The sequence below is a fragment of the Dasypus novemcinctus genome, chromosome 5, assembly GCF_030445035.2.
Source record: "Dasypus novemcinctus isolate mDasNov1 chromosome 5, mDasNov1.1.hap2, whole genome shotgun sequence".
Lineage (NCBI taxonomy): Eukaryota > Metazoa > Chordata > Mammalia > Cingulata > Dasypodidae > Dasypus > Dasypus novemcinctus.
This window is the reverse complement of record NC_080677.1, coordinates 14,804,461-14,821,824: the sequence shown is the minus strand read 5'-3', so window position 1 is coordinate 14,821,824 and position 17,364 is coordinate 14,804,461. Positions and strand designations below refer to the sequence as shown.

Below are 17,364 nucleotides of genomic sequence, written 5' to 3'. Positions count from 1 at the left end.
GATTATTGGCTAACGTCATTTAGAAAAGGTGTTTTGTACTTTATAGGTAGCTCCATGCGAATAACATGGTTATTAAATTGACTTCAGTTGAAGGGGTATATCTACATTTGAGTGACTTAATTGAAGTGAATTTTCTATATAAAAGCAGGGTTTTGTAGGTGTCTCAAACGATCAATAATTCTCAAAACACAGTTTTCAGCAAAACAGCTGACTAAAATGGACTTTAGAAAGATGTCCTGTTTTTTTTTCCTAGGCATCTTGGTAAAGGTTCTGTAATCCTGGGCATATGAAAAATAGGCTCCTATGAGGAAAGAGACAAGGCTTCTAGAATATATCTAAGGGGATAATGTGTGGGAGTCAGAAAAATAGTAATAACCATAAGAACAGGTGATAAGGGTAGAAGGGAAAAAACATTTCCCCTGCTTCGCCTCTGTTATCTTTCACAGGACCACAAGAGAATGAGTTTTCCTAATTTCAAACCCTCCCTGTTTTCAAGGAGTGTGGCAAAAGTGCTGCCTCCAGATTCCCCTCTGGAGGAAGCGGCTTCGCGGAGCAACTTCCTAACCCACCCGGATCAGGGTCTCATCACACTTTCCCCCACACGGCCCAAGGACGCTCACAGCTCATACCACTTTGATTAACCAAAGGGTCAGCTTTGGGAACGCTCGGATGCTCAACAGGTACGCCAAAACCGACCGACACAATCCATCTTCCTGGCCCAAGGTTGGTGGTCTTCGGTGCTGCCGGGCGGCGGTGGCCGCAGCGCTCCTCGCTCCTTCTCCGGCTACAGAGGGCGCGCGTCAGACGCCGGGTGTGCGGAACCCGAGAGACGCCCGGCTAGGGGGCGGAGCCGGTCGGTAGGGCGAGGAGGGCCGAGCGGGGGCGGGGCCGAGCAGGGGGCGGGGCCGAGCAGGGGGCGGGGCCGAGCAGGGGGGCGGCTCGCAACCCACCCGGCGCCGGCAGAGCGCCGCGCGAGGGTGAGCCGGTGGCCGCAGGGTTCCCCGTCGGACGCGAGGCAGCCGGAGTTGGGACCGTTACCCGCCCGCAGCCCGAGGAGCCGAGCGGCAGGGGAGGAAGTGCGCCCGAGTACCATGATCCCTCTGGAGAAGCCGGGCGGTGGCGGTGCTTCCCCGTCCGCCGCCTCAGGCTCGGGTCCGGCGGTGCGGTGTCCCAGCGCGCTGCGCCGACCGCCGCCGCCCCAGGCCCGCGGACTGCTGACGGAGATCCGCGCCGCGGTGCGCACCGAGCCCTTCCAGGACTGCTACAGCCTAAGCCCCGGCCGGGAGCTGGGCAGGTGAGAGCGATCGGGGGCGGGGAGGGCGGGCCCCGGACGCGGACCCCGACCCGCCGGCGCCTCGGTCCGGCCCGCGCGGGTCCGGGGGACTCCGCCGGAGGCGCGTTGGTCGAGCCCAGCCCGGACGCAGCCTCTGGAAGTACCGGCAGCTGTCGGCGTGTTTGAAGGTGGTGGTGCCGGGGCCGATAAGGCGCGTAGTGACTAGGCACAAACTTAGCTGCTGGAGGCGATTAGGGCAGCTGAGGCTCCCCAGCTCCCCTCCGCCCGCCAGGCGGCTCGTCCCGGCGGCCCCGGCGGCCCGGCAGGCCGGAACCCGAGAGCTTGTGCGAGGGACAGTCTCTAACGACCGGGTGAGAAAAGAGGAAGGATTCCTTTCAGCCGGGGCCCTAGAACCTTGACGCCTTCCTCCGCTCAGGCCCCTACTTCATCTGTGGGGCTTTAAATGGTGATTGAACGTGCGGAGCAATTACGTGTGAACCACGTTCCTTACGGGGTGACCGTAGTATCACCTCTGAAATAAAACCGGAGGTTTGGAGTCAGCTTTTGTTTCTGCCTTTAAACTCTTGAGCATCTCTCCCTCTCCTTATGCTCCTTGATAAAATATATCGCAGTCGTGACAGCTTCCTTTGCACCAGTGTGGCGTTAACTTCTGTCAGCTTCCTTCTGCTGGCTTCATGATTTTCGTTTTCTTCGTTTTGTGCTATTTTAATCCTAGAGTTAAGCTTGGCTTCCTTCACAGTCTGGACCTTTTCTCACTTTTTTCTGCTTTGCTGTGAACCCGCTCTTGTTTTCTCCTCCCCACCCCAGCCCACGCTTTTTTTTTTGGTGGGGGTGGGGAAAGCTTACAACTTGTCCCCCCCCCCCCCCCCTTTTTTTTTTTAAGTGGAGAAAGAAGGTTGTTTGCATACTCTGCATTTTGTATGTTGAAAGGGGGGTGATGGAGTGATTTTTGTGGAGTTTGGATACTGGTTTTTCTTCCTTGAGAACCGTTTGGAGGTGTCAGAAGCGCAGGCTTTGGGGTCAGATTTGAGCTCATAGGCCATGTGTGCTTTGGGCTACTTACTTAGACGCAGTCCCCAGCCTCACTTTCCCTTTCTCATCTGTGGAATCTGTATAGTGTCAGCACATGCGTCATGGGATACTGTGAAGATTTCATGCCTGTAAAGCTGATACCACCCCACCATGCCCATAGCACTCTTTTAGCTAGTATCAAATGTTTGTCATGGTTGGCCAATAGTACCATGTAGTAATGAGGAAAGGGCTTGAAAATGACGACATCCTTCAACTTGAGTCTTGGAAGAGGCATTGGTTAAAACCAATGTTGATGAAAAATACTGCGCCTTACAAATTTTTAACTTTGAGTAATAGTTTTTTGGAGGAAGTGCCTATCTAGAAAATGTCTTAACTTTTTCCAAATGCTCATGAAGTAAAGATACTTTTCAGGAATAAGATTTACTTCAAGATGCTAGGTACTAATTGCTAACAAAGAAAGCAAGGTGGGCTACTCAGCTAGGTATTCTAATTTGTCAAAATTCCAGACATTCTAAAGTAACCCTGATTACTTGAAAAAGGAAATCTAAGACTTTCCATTATTTGGTTGAGTTGCCTGGCTTCATTCCACATAAAGGAAAACTGGTATTTCTTAACAGAAATGTCTTCAGGTGGCAAGCACTGTCTTGTAGACTTTATAACAAATGATTTCATCTGAAAAACCAATTTGCACCGTTCCAGGTGTTGTGGTACTGATTCCTCCAGGAATGTCCTTTTAAACTTTTGTTTTAATCTCTATTATAAAATTAGTTTGCCTGTAAAGGTTTGTATGTTTTCTTTTTGTTTAGTTTTATTAAAGGTTGTGATGTCTTCTACATAGTTTTTCTTAAGTAAGTTTCTTTACAAGAGCCTGAAACTGAAAAATAAAATTAATGTTTTTTTGTTTGTTTGCTTGCTTTTTGTTTTGCGCCTCCTTTTCATGAAGGAGGTATTTAATGCAGTCAGTGGTTAAGAACATGGGCTTTGGAATGAGAGAGTCTGGGATTGAATCTTGGCACTTTACTTAGTAGTTAAGTGGATTTGAGTAATTTACCCTTTATCAATTGACGGTCTCATAGGGCTGTTAAATAAAATACATCTAAAGCCTTAGGGCTATGTGTAGCACAGGGTAAGGACGAATAAATGTAACTCATTGTGTAGCTCAAATTATTATTTTACGTATAACCAAAAAGCAAAAATAAGACAACCTGCACAATCTCAAAAATATGCCTGTATCTCTGGTAAACAAAAGATGTGGGAACTGCTTAGAAGTCTCAGGAAGTAAAAAAGCTCTGTTTTGTGTTATAAGCAGGCCTTCTTAAATATTACAAATTTTGCCTGTATTTTATGGTTTTGAAATAATTGTGCTTATGCATACTCTTTTCTCTGGTAAGAGAAAATTTACCTGTTTTTACAACTATTAACTTCAGATGCATCTCTGATGTAACTCAATTGATCTCATATTGATATAGAACTTGCAAAATTACCCACATATTTTAATGATGTGGGAGGAATGAAAAAGGATCTATTCATTTTATGCTATGCCCTTTCCTTTAGTAAAATGGGGAAGAGTGTAAGAAGTCAACTGTTCAAACACAGACACAGATTTCTTTCAGGAGTACCCATTATTTTATCTTATCAGAAACATAAAACATTCCATGAATTGCTTGTTCTAAGAGAATTTTTAAGTGGTCATTATTGATTATGGAGTAATGACAGGATGTGATGTTAATCATGTTAAGAAATGTCAGAGCCTTTCATGTCTCCAGCGGTGTCCATAGCAACCTAAGTGTGGGTAAATATATGATGTAAAACTTCCTTTTATTGGTTAAAGCTGGACTTGTTATTCCTAAGACATGTTACCTTTCTTCGAGTCAGGATGTGTGCCAATGTAAACTACATTAAGATTGCATTACTGAGGCACAGGAGAAATGACCTTGGGTTCTGAGAATTTTTTCATAATGTTGTTTTCCCTTGAAGATATTGATAATACAGGACCAGAAAGATGTCTTTAGAAACTTCAGTTTATACTAACATCATATCAAATGTGTTTTATTCAACCTCCAACTTTTAAAATTCACAATATATTAATTTTATCTTAAGAAGGAAGAACTGATTTTTTAAGCCAAAAGAATAGCCTTTGTAGTATTTTTTTTTAATACTACATAATCATAATTGAATTTTCCTATGGGGGAAAAAGTGTAAATATGAGCTCCCTGCTGGAATGAGTACTTCATGATTGTATAGGGCTTTATGGTTTTATGAGTGCATTCATATGCATTTTCTGATTCAGTTCTCACCACAAGCCTTTTTAGAATGCCTCATTTTTTTTCAGGTGAGAAAACTGAAATGGGTTGAGTCTTACGAGAGAACTGAGTCAGGACTCTTCTAACTTTGAGTTTACTACCTTTATGCCACAACTGTTTCTCAAACAATCTGTAGTCTATCTTGTAGCTAAAAGCAGTTTGCCATTGTTTTTATGAGAGGATATGTTAATGAGTTCCAAATTGGAACAAATCCTTCAATCTCGTATAGTTCCATCCCCATTGGGTCTTATTGTAGAAAGGGGATGTCAGAGCAGTTGGAGATAAAAGAGGCAAGAAAGGATTTGCATCATAGAATAATAGAATGTTTAAGCTGAAAGGGCTTCTGGGGTGGGCATATTTTAGGAACTCTGTATTCTTTACCTACTTTGGTGGAAGTTGGTAATGATATCAAGTTTTGTACCTTACAACTATTAAATATTTAACTATATAGCATAAATTTTTAGTTATAATTTTAATAGTATGAATAAGGACAAGCCTTTTTAAAATGAAATCCCATGAAATAAAAGCCCATAGAACTAATTTTATTAATACCATAATTGAAATCAAAGTCTTTATACTCTTGCTGTTGCTGTAATTTAATACTTAGTGAGCAATGAGTTCTTTAGAAATAATCATCCTTATTAAATAATACTATCCATGTAGAAATTGACTTGTTTTAAGATGAATATTAAGATTTCTTGAGTGAATTATATTTAAAAACAATTTTGGGTAGTCTCATAATTTTGGATGGATAAAAGAAAATTCACTATGTTTGTGTTTAGCAGCAGAAATTACTTAGTAAGGATATCTTATGCTTCAAGGCAGATACCTCATTAAGTGAGTCAACTATTATAATTTTTAAAAGTTAGGACTTATATTAAAATTAAAATCTTGATTTTAACACACAGTAAACTATTATTCAACTATAAAATGGAATGGAGTTCTGGTATATGCAACTATATGGATTAAACTTGTTATTTTTCAAAGCAAATCATTTCTAAAGAGATTAAAAACAAGCAAAATAAATTTGATATTTCCCTTTATTTAAAATCTTAATTTAAAATGCACAAATTTAAGGATTTAATGAATTTCAGCCTCTGCAAAACTATAAATGGCAATATTTTATAAACTGCAATTATTGAACCAAATGCATTAGAAGACTAGCTACAATCATTAATTTGCTTATTTAGATAAGTAAGAAAAACTAGATTTATTGAGGGAATTCATGAATCAGAGAATTTGAATTAAATTACCTTCCAAACTCCTGTTCTAAATTTCTGTTTACAAATTACTATTGGTTGTATTGTAGCCCTGAAATTAGTTCCCAAAACAATAAGAAATAGCTACTATTTACTGATTATTGATCTTTTATCAAATGCCAGACACTTTAATGATCTACTTTTGTTTGAAACTGATGGCAGAGTGAGTTCAAGTGCCATTGACTTCACTTTACAGATGAGGAATCCAAGGCTCAGAAAGGATGAGTAAATTGTCCAAGATTGGACACTTCTAGGGAGAATTTAAAACCAAGTATGGGGAGCGGGTATAACTCAGTGACTGAGTGCCTGCTTCCCATGTACAAGGTCCCGGGTTCAATTCTCAGTACCTCCTAAAAATAAAAAAATAAAGCCAAGTATGATATCACAGCCCACCCCCCACACACACTCCCCTCACCTGCCCTCATCACTCATGTTATTTAATTTGAATGTGTTCACTGAGTTTTACACTTAAGGTCGACAGATAATTTTGTTTTTAGTTTTTTTGATCCTTTCAGGGCTAAGGAAGGCAGATAGTCTCTATTCTGGCTCTTGAATGGAACTTCTTCCTATTAAAGGCATCGCCCCAGTTTTATTTAGATATCAAACAAATATTTGTGTGCATAAGGCACTAAGCTAGATTCTGGAAGTTATTCTCAAACGTAACACATCAGTCACTGCCCCCTTTATAGTCAAAATGACACACCACAGGGAAAGATTAAATGCCACAGGAGAAGTTTTTATGGAAAAATAGTACTTGAGCTGAGCCTTAAAGAATAAATGTTAGTAGTAGTAAGGAAAGGTACTCCAGCCTTGACAATCCAACAAATAATGCACAGTAACATAAAAATTAAGTTAAAGAGAGAATGGCAAGTAGTCCAGTGTGTCTGGAATATTAAACTTCAAAGTGGTTAAAATTGCCATGAAACTTTTATTTAAGAACACAAGGAAAGGATATATATATATATGTGTGTGTGTGTGTGTGTGTGTGTGTGTGTGTTTAGAGATTTATTTAATTTATATCTCTCCCCTCCCCCCCTTCCCCATTGTCTGCTCTGTGTCCATTTGCTGTGTGATCTTCTGTGTCCACTTGCATTCTCGGTGGCACCGGGAATCTGTGTCTCTTTTCTGTTGCGTCATCTTGCTGTGTCAGGTCTCCGTGTGTGTGGTGCCACTCCTGAGTGAGCTGAGCTTTTTTCGTGCAGGGCTGCTCAATGTGGGATGCACTCCTTTTGTGTGGGGCTCCCGCCCTGCCAGGCATGGCACTCCTTGTGAGCACGTGTGGGCAAGCTCACCACACAGGCCAGGAGCCCCTGGGTTCGAACTCTGGACCTCCCATATGGTAGGCGGATGCTTTGTCAGTTAAACCATGTCTGCTTCCCAGGAAAGCATATATATACTTGGTGTGTTATTTCTATCATATTTGAGCATGTACCATGCTCATAGTGCATGTTACTATGACATACAAAGATGAAAAAGCAAGGAACTCACAGTCTAGCCGGGGAGAAGACTGTCATAATTATGACAAATTGCAACGTATCAGGCTAAGGTAAATAATATATAACAGAGATCTAAGCAGTGCACTTTATTGTAACCTAGACTCAGACAACATCCCGAAGATCTTTTTAATTTTGTTTCCTCTACATGCCACCCAAATTAGTGCCTACAGTTTCTGATCTTTCCCTGAACCTTATATATGCTATTATATGTTTGCCTTTTATTTGTAACTGAACACTGGAACTTATGTTTGGAGTCCATCCCATAAATAGGATTCTCTTTCCAGAGAAAGGTACTTTCACCTTCTCTTATCCAAAATATAATACTATTAACTTCCTCCCAAAACCTGGTATCATTCATATAATCCTTTTGTCAGTTGAAAGTACCAATTTACCCAGTAGCCAAGATTAAAAATCTAGAAGTCATTCTCAGCTTTCACCTCTCCCTTCTCTCTCATCTCTCCCTGCAACTTAATCTGTCAGGGACTGCTAATGAATCTTGACCTTAAATATCTTTTAAATGCATTCTCTCTTCCCATTCTCCTCTGCTGCTACTTTAGTTCATGCTCACCACCTTGAACTATTTCACTGGCTTCCCCATTTCTGTGTATCACTTGGCTATCTACTTTTCACAACATTATTAAAATTATCTTTTTAAAACAATTATCTTATTTCAAAAATTCTAATAGGTCCCCAGTTTTACTCTGATAAAGCCAAACTCCTTAGCAAGTCATACCTACCTAGAGATGCTCACCTGCCCTTCTAAGCATTATATTAAGAACTGGTAGTATTAAGCATTATATTAAGAACTGGTAGTACAGAGATGAATAAAAACCTAGTCCTGTATCTAGTGAGCTTGGACTGCTGGATTCAAGGCAAATACAACCTCCTCTTATTCTTTATGTAGCTTTCTTTTCCTACCACCTTGGAATATGTTTATTTTATTGATTAGTTCTGAATTGTATTCGTTTTTTATGCCCTCCCCCCACATGCTTAATGACCTGAATTCTCATGTTTTTTGTGGAGTAGTGTACTATAAATGTTTGTGAAATGAAAGAATAACCCAGAAAATGCTTTTAAGTCAACAAAGAAGACAGATAGACAGCGTAGCTCTTATTCTCTTGACTCTCATCAGCCCCAAGTCTCTATGTAACTGTAACTCTAGTGTCAGAAGAACATAATTTTGAAAGATGATAGTATTCTTTGGAATTAGTGACAATGAAATTCATTATATTAGGAATTCTGGTAACCCTATTAATACTAAAAAATCAACTGGCTTTTTCTAAGATTTAAATCATTTTTATGTACAAATGTGCAAAATTGTCATTTTTATGTATAACTGCAAAAATATTGACTAATCACTACTTAGAAGAGTGAATTTTGCAAATTTGCATTTTATTTGATTATAAATGTATACTATATAAATTCTTAAATGGTATTGCTACTTTAGTGATTCAATATGACCTAAATTTGAATCTCCACCAATGGGTATTCAGAAATTTTATTAAAATTTACCATCTCTGGGAAGCTGTCAACTTTAATGGTGAATGTTTTCATTTAATTCTAGGGGCAAGTTTGCAGTGGTGAGGAAATGTGTAAAGAAAGAGTCTGGAAAAGAATTTGCAGCAAAGTTCATGAGAAAAAGAAGAAAAGGTCAAGACTGTCGGATGGAAATAATTCATGAGATTGCTGTACTTGAACTAGCACAGGATAATCCTTGGGTCATTAATTTACATGAAGTTTATGAGACTCCATCAGAAATGATCTTGGTTCTGGAATAGTAAGTACTGTTTTCCTTAAGTTGCATTTGATTTTCTGTATAATTCCTTTACAGCAGGAGTTCTTAACAAGGGATCTGTAAGCTTGAATTGAAATTCAAAAAAAATACTATTCCTGTGGGGATGTGTTGGTGTGGGTATGATATATTTATTAAATAATACACAGTATAGTGTGGATTTAGTAAGGGATTTGTGGTTTTCACCTGACCGGCAAAGAGTTTAGTGGAATGAAAAACGTAAGAATTTCTGTTTCACAGGATGCCACTCACCTGTGAAAATGTGGCAGGACCTAGTTCCCTGGAAGTCTGAAAGGTTTTTCAGACCTACTTCATGTATTTCTCTTATTAATTTGACATGTTCCAAATTTGTATGAATGGAAGTATGTTAGATTTTTCATTTTCATTCTTCAATGAAATTCTTCTGTTAATATGGTCTTTTTAGAGGTATTCTGAAGAAGGTAAGTGGTACCAAGATAATATTAAAATAAAAAGCATTTTACAATCCCTTACGCTTTCATACAGTCTGAGTCAGTAATCTGTTTTGGAAACAAATGTCTTGATCCACATCATGTTTTCAATTTGTGTAAAGCATAGAAAACCACTTTAGAAAATGAAGAACAGTTCTTTCTCCTTACAAAATTGTGCTTTCCTTGCCAAAGGAAAATATTGATAGATTTGAGTATATTAAAAAGTTTAATACATCAAAAAACATAAAATGAAAAGATTAATTTGGGAAAAGGGTTCTAATATGCATTCAGTTAAAATAATTAAAATATCTTTATTATAACTAGTTCTTAAAAATTACACAAAAACACATCAACTTCTCAGTTTAAAAGAAGGTGTGTGTGGGGGGCAAAGTACATGAAAATAAATTCCATGTATATATATATACACAAATGTAAATGGCCTATACAAATGTGAAGAAATATTGATTCTTACAGTGTTATATTAATAAAAAATAAACTGCTAATTCTACCTAGAATATTGGAAAAATTACCACTGGATAAAAGATCTCATTTATATTATAGGTGGAAGTGTTAATTGGTATAACTTCTGAAGAGCATTGAGAAGAATGTATCAAAAGTCATAAAAAATATATATAATCTTTTTTTTTCTTTTTTAAAAGATACTTAGATTACATAAATGTTACAGAGACTATATAGGGGATTCCCATATGCCTGCTTCCCACACCTCCCACATTTTCCCACATTAGCAACATTTTTCATTAGTGTGGTACATTCATTGCAACTGATAAACATTAAGATGGATTGTAGTTTACACTCTCTCCCACTCAATTCTATAGGTTATGGCAAGATATATAATGGCCTGTATCTGGCATTGTAATGTCATTCAGGACGATTCCCAAGTCCTGAAAATGCCCCTGTATTATCCCTATTTTTCCCTCTCTCTACCCTCAGAACCTCCACTTATATATATATATATTTTTCAAAAGGATATAATCAGGCAGTTGTGCAAAGATGTGTTGGAAAGATATTCATGTAGCATTATCTATATGGCAAAAAGTAGAAACAGTCTAAATGTTTAATAGGAAAGGAATGGCTAAATAAGTGATAATGTCATAAAATTACTCTGTAGCCATTGAAAAAAATAAGATCTAAATGTATTGACATGGAAAAAAATTTTTTAAAAGAATGTTAAATAAGAGTTTGTTAAGCTCCTTATCTGCAAATTCATTCATCTATCATTTCTGGGTCTGTTTTTATTGATTTTACTATTGATTAAGAGTTGCAATTTGCACCTTTTTCAGATGTCTACTAATTTTTTAGATGATGCCATACAAAAATAGTTCAGTGGGAATATCTTCATTAGGTGATATAGATTCAAATGCACTATTGTCCTGTTTATTTTTTCCTTGATTTTTCTCCTTTTTTATTATCTTTTTTTTAAAAGATACATAGATCACACAAAATGTTACATTAAAAAATATAAGATGTTCCCATATACCCCCACTTCCTACCCGACCCCCACCCCTTCCACATCAACAACCTCTTTCATCAGTGTGGCACATTCATACATTCTGGAGCACTGCTACACAGCATGGATTATAGTTTACATTGTACGTTACACTCTCTCCCAGTCCATTCAGTGGGTTATGGCAGGATATATAATGTCCTGCATCTGTCCCTGCAATATCATTCAGGACAACTCCAAGTCCCGAAGATGCCCCCATATCATACCTCTTCTTCCCTCTCCCTCCCCTCAGCAACTCCCCTGGCCACTGTCTCCACATCAATGATAACAATTTCTTCCATTGCTAAAGTACAATAATTCTATAGTAGAATATCAGTAAGAGCACTCTAATCCATATTTTATTCCTCAATCCTGAGAACCCTGGGATGGCAATGTCTACTCCAACTCTAAATTGAGAGGGGGCTTATATCCCACATGACTGAATAACGGGATTCTCCTGCTTGCAGTTGTAGACTTACTTGGTTCCCTGGTGTGGTTGACCATCCTCACTTCCCTGTTAGCTGACCTGGATAAGTTCAACGAACCGGAGAGTAGGTGTTGCAACTCTGCTGAGGCTCAGGGCACACATGGCACATGGATGGTTCAGAGAGTCAAGTCTCCTGAGCATATAGCAACCCCAGCGCCAACCATAGGTTCAGTAAAAGTGACAAAAGAGGCATGTGTAGAGAGGTCACATCTGAGTCCAACTCCATCACACTCAGGAGCACAAATTCCAAAGTAGGGCCCACTGGCAAGAGCCATCTGTCATGACCATAGGACCTGGGTGTGTTTGTTGCCCTCAGGAGCACCACTACCTGGGGTTGTATCTGCTTTGGCTGTCTCTGAGATCCTGCTGAGACGTGTATAAGCATGACCCCTCTGATGACCTCCCGACTCATTTTGAAGTCTCTTAGCCATATTAACTCATTTCTCTTTACCATTTCCCCCTCTTATTCAATGTCTTTTTCTAGTTGTATCGCCAGCTGGTGCTTGGTAGAAGTATCTTAGCATTAGGGAGGCTCATCCCTGGGAGTCATGTCCCATGCTGGGGGAAAGGTAATGCATTTACATGCTGAGTTTGGCTTAGAGAGTGGGTGTCATATATATATATATATATATATATATATGTTTTTTTTTTAAAGATTTATTTATTTCTCTCCCCCTCCTCCCCCACTGTTGTCTGCTCTCTGTGTCCATTCACTGTGTGTTCTTCTGTGTCCGCTTATATTCTCATCAGGTGGCGTTGGGGATCTGTGTCTCTTTTTGTTGTGTGTCATCTTGCTGCATCAGCTCTCCGTGTGTGCAGCACCACTCCTGGGTAGGCTGCGGTTTCACACAGGGCAACTCTCCTTGTGCAGGGGCCACTCCTTGTGCAGGGGCACCCTTACGTGGGGGCACAATTCTGGGAATTGTTTACGTTATATTTCCCCACCAGTTCTTTGCCTAACCTGGTAGTTTTACCCTATGCATATACATGTAATTATTTTGCTTAAGTTTCTCGAGACCACTAAGGAGATTTCTGGAACTCTTCCTCTGTATAACTCCCTTCTTTCCAGTAGTACTCTTCCTATAAATTCCAATCACTCAGCCTCGCCAAACTCATATCTGGCTCCTCAGTTTAGCAAGGCTGCCATATTCGGCTTCAGTCTCCTCTTCCTGGACTGCAGTACACAAATTGCCTCCAAATAGGAAGCCAGGAAGTATAGTAAGGCTCACCTCATTTGTTTCCCTTCTCTCAGGGATCAGAGTCCTGCACTGCCTATTGTTCCAATGTCTGAAAAGAGTTGCTTCATATGCTTGGTAGCTTATGACCAAAGGTTATGGAAGGGGAGGTAGCTACTTGTCTTTTTGTGAGTGTACTGTATGTTTGTCACACCAGATGTCCTTCCTTACACGTGTCTTTACCCTGGCCAGGATTCACTCTTTACCATGTCATCTAATAGATTCCTATTCATCTTTTAAGGCCCTGAATAAATATCATCTTTCTAAAATTTGTTTCCTCTTCTTCCTTGCCAGTTAATCACCCAACAGCTAAGCTACCAAATCACTTGATATATAATTTCACACACATATTTTTATGCATATATATATATATTTTTCTCTCTCCCTCTGGTGTATGAAAGCTCAGACATACTTGTTTGCAATTCATTTCTCTATCTCCACCACAATGCCTAACATATTCAATCAATGTTTGTTGAATGTGAATAGTGAGGCAGTAAAAATCCAAGGTAGGCCCCTAAGCTGGATAGAAATGGAAATGCTAGTTCAGCTATTAATGAAAAAAAAAGAGTGTTTGGTGTCTCAAATTGTGAGCTATGATCTAGCCAAGACATGGACAACCAGGGAAATTTAGTGTCAGCCACTAAGCACCCTTTATAGGGCTATGAATAAGATTGACCAAGAAATACTTACAAAAAGAAAAAAAGAAAAAAAATACTTATCACATAACTTTCTAATAACTTTTCACATGTTGAAATTTAATAGTTCATAGTATTTTTGATAAAAATAGTTTTTGTATAAAATTTTTAAAAACTGATAAAACCTTATGGATTAACTTAATTTCTGGGTAATTTTAAAGTTCTGGAAAATAAGCACTACTAGAATATAACTATAATATAGTAGTAATAACCTTGCTATATTTCAGGTAGGTACAGCAAAACTTTTAGTGTTTAGCTTTTATTTGAAGGAAGGTGCTTTGTGTGAAGTAAAGTTAATATTCTTATATTTTCTGATACCCTACTTGATAATTGCGTTTAACATCTCAAATTATTTTTTTAGTAAAATTGTATTTAGCTCCATCAGTTAATATGACATTAGTTTAGTTAATAGGTAAAGCTTACATTTAGGCAGGATAAAATTATGTAATTACGTATTGTATCAAGAGGTCTTACAGATCATTTTAAGGCTAGTTTCTAAAGCTTATTATAATAGTCTGCTTTTGGAGTACATCCTTGACAATGTTCAGAAAACTGTATAGTTAGCAATATCTTTTTTGTGTATTTGTGTGATGTACTTAAATTTGGAAGAAAACAAGAAGAGGAAACCCTTTTGTTAAAACAAAAATTGTATACATTATAGTGGAAAGACTAGTAATAAATAGCCTTTAAATTTTAGATAAAAGAAATCCTTATATTTATGCAAATTGATTTCAAATGAATTTTATTATGGCTGCTAGTAATGAGCCAAAGGCCTCAGGTGAAAAATTGTGATTGGGAAACTTTCTGAACCAAAATGTGGTTCTTTGTTTCAGTTGAGGGACTTAGTACTGATAGCTGGCAAATTCTGGCCTGTATGTGCAGAGAGCTCTGTGGATTGTACATTACATCATGGAGCATCCCTAGCTGCTTGGGACTGAGTTGATGCGGATCATACTGTATTTTGCTTGAGGTGATGAAATTCCTATTGACAGTATATAGCACTGCCAGGCTATAATTTACTCTTTAATTTTGTTGTAAATGTTCACCATTTCCTTTAATATGAGTTGTGTATTACTTTAACTTTGCCTGGCCATTTATAGTTAATTACTTAGACATCTTTTTGATGCTTACAAATATGACTTTTTCATAATATAAATAAAATATAATAAGTCAGGTGTATAAGTGAACAAAATTGTATCAGTAGGTCTTATCAACCAATGAATTGTTTTCTTTTACCTTCATCACCTACAACTTTTCAGCTAAACTTCAATAGGTTCTTATCCAATTTTGATCTTTAAAATTGTGTTTTCTTATATGAACAGAATTTGGAAAATAGGTTGCCTGAAGCAAAAAAAGAAAAAAAGAGAGAAAAGCACTAAATTTTTTCATGAAAAGGAAATTAATATGTAGCTTTTGTTATAGTTACCTGACTTTTGGGTTATATATTTCATGTTAATTTTATGTCATCTTCATGGAGGCATTCCAGTATGTTTGTTTGTTTTTAACACATGAAGGAAGTTTTTAGTTAAGATATTGTTTGTCATTTATGGCAAGAAAAAATTTTTTAAGTATATAATTTCTGCTGAAGAGAAATGCAAATTAAATGAATGATGATTTAATTGGCAAAATTATTTAAAACACACACACACCCCTAACTGAGAATCTTTGGCCAGAATGTGGAGAAAAGTATAAAAATCTATATAGCTCTTTTAGCTATATAGCAATTATAATCTTTTTAATCTATTTAATCTATAAATCTAAATTTATATAGCAATTTGGCTCTATAGATTAAAATATTAAATGTACATACTCATTAGTCCAGCAGTTTCATTGCAGTTATCTGCCCTTGAGAACTACTGGCACATAGACAAAAAGAAACATGAATGTGCATTCTCATCACAAGATTATTTATAATAGTGAAAAATTGGAATAAACTAAATGTCCTTCAAAGGAAAATAGTTAAATAAATGTTGATGTATCTATTTGCTGGGATACTGTACAAGAGCTAAACAAATAATGACATAGGTAGGTAAATGTGATAAATATAAAATCATCATGGAAAAACACTAAGACATGTTAAGTAGGGAAAAAGAAGTAAAACAGTACATACTATATGTTACCATTTTTAAAAAATCCTTAAACTCATATTTATAAGCATTTAAATATATACAAAAGGCTCTAGAAGAATAGAGTACACCAAAGTGATAAAAGTGCACTGGCCTTCAAAAGGGGTCACTAGGATTGGGGAAAGGGTTTTTAGTGGAGAACTTTTGTTATAATTTGCTTTTTTTTTTTTTACAATTTTTTGAGTATTTTATAACCAAAAATTCTTGATAAATATTTGCTTGAAAAGTGTTTTAATATACTTTATTATTAAACCTTAGTTCTTGAAGTTTTTCAATTGATGTTTTATCTGGGTTTGAAATTACTTTTAGCTCACATTAGAGACTGAGGTAGGAGGGAGGAAAAGAATAAAAGTGAATTAATGAATGGATGGATTTAGGTATGTAGATGGACCAAAAGTTTACACAGACTCAAACTATGGTTTATTTATTTATATGAAAATCCTGGGGAGCAGATGTGGCTCAAGCAGTTGAGCACCCACCTCCCACATGAGAGGCCCCAGGATCGGTTCCCAGTGCCTCCTGAAAAAACAAAAACAACAAACAACAAGCAAAACAAATGATAAAAACAACTCAGGGAAGCTGAGTTGCTAGATTCAGTGCTTGAGTGCTGGCTTCCCACATAATGAGGTCCTGGCCCCCATACCTAAAAAAAAAACAAAAAACCTTAGTGTGTATAGATGTTAAGAACAAATAAGGCTAGATTTTTTAAATAGTAGTTATTTTCCTTATACTTAATATGTGTTCTTTCATTCTGTAGTGCTGCTGGAGGTGAAATCTTTGACCAGTGTGTTGCAGACAGGGAAGAAGCCTTTAAAGAAAAAGATGTTCAAAGGCTCATGAGGCAGATTTTAGAAGGTGTTCACTTTTTACATGCTCATGATGTAGTTCATCTTGATTTGAAGGTAAGATCTGATTACAGTTTTGAGATTGATAGAGAATGACACTGCAGATATAAAATATTTAACGGTGATTTTTTTTCATTTATCAAGTTTGCCTATTTTATCAGGTAGCAGGAATATAAGAGTTGAGACTTGACACTCCTCTAACCAATTATTTTCTTCAGAGATATTATGTACATGTGTATACATAGAAAGATAAATAATAATACAATACAAAAAAAACTCAGAGAATATTACTAGGATAGGTGAAGTCTTGGAAGAGGTAAGACTTGAGTTAGGCCTTCAAAAAGTTAAAATTTAAATAGGTAGAGAAGAATAAAATTACAAGAGGTAGGAATCCTTATGATGTATTTGGGGGAAAAATAAATGGGAGAGTTTCACTGAAATTGGGAGATCAGGTAAGCAATACTACAAGTTGAGAAAAAGACAGATTCCAGGGGTTTCAAATATCATGCAGAAAAAATGAAGATTTGTAAAGCATTTTGCAGGAATATTAAGCAGTCAGCAGTAAATAGAATAAATTAGAAAGTGGAAGAGATTAGAGTCAGGTAGATTTCTTATTTTAAATTGTCAAGGAAAGGAAGGGAGGAAAGAAAACACAAAGAGCTATACATCAGGAAGCAGATATGGCTCAACTGATAGAGCATCCACTTACCATATGGGAGGTCCAGGGTTGGAATCCAGGGCCTCCTGGCCTGTGTGGTAAGGTGGCCCACTCACACCTCCTTCCACTCCCCTTGCCTAGTGTTTCACATGGACTGAGAAGGGATGAATTCCTAAACTGATTTTATTT

General features: G+C 37.7%; 1 protein-coding gene across 1 annotated transcript in view; it reads left to right on the top strand.

The window, feature by feature from the left end:
• The first annotated feature begins 915 nt into the window (after window positions 1-915).
• STK17A (serine/threonine kinase 17a) overlaps window positions 916-17,364 on the top strand; it is a 31,473-nt gene continuing 15,024 nt past the window's right edge. Inside the window, exons 1-3 of the mRNA XM_004449087.5 lie at window positions 916-1,294; window positions 8,949-9,161; window positions 16,430-16,574. Of these exons, the coding sequence (XP_004449144.1) occupies window positions 1,092-1,294; window positions 8,949-9,161; window positions 16,430-16,574 (561 nt within the window). The 5' untranslated portion in view covers window positions 916-1,091. The remainder of the gene's footprint in view (window positions 1,295-8,948; window positions 9,162-16,429; window positions 16,575-17,364) is intronic.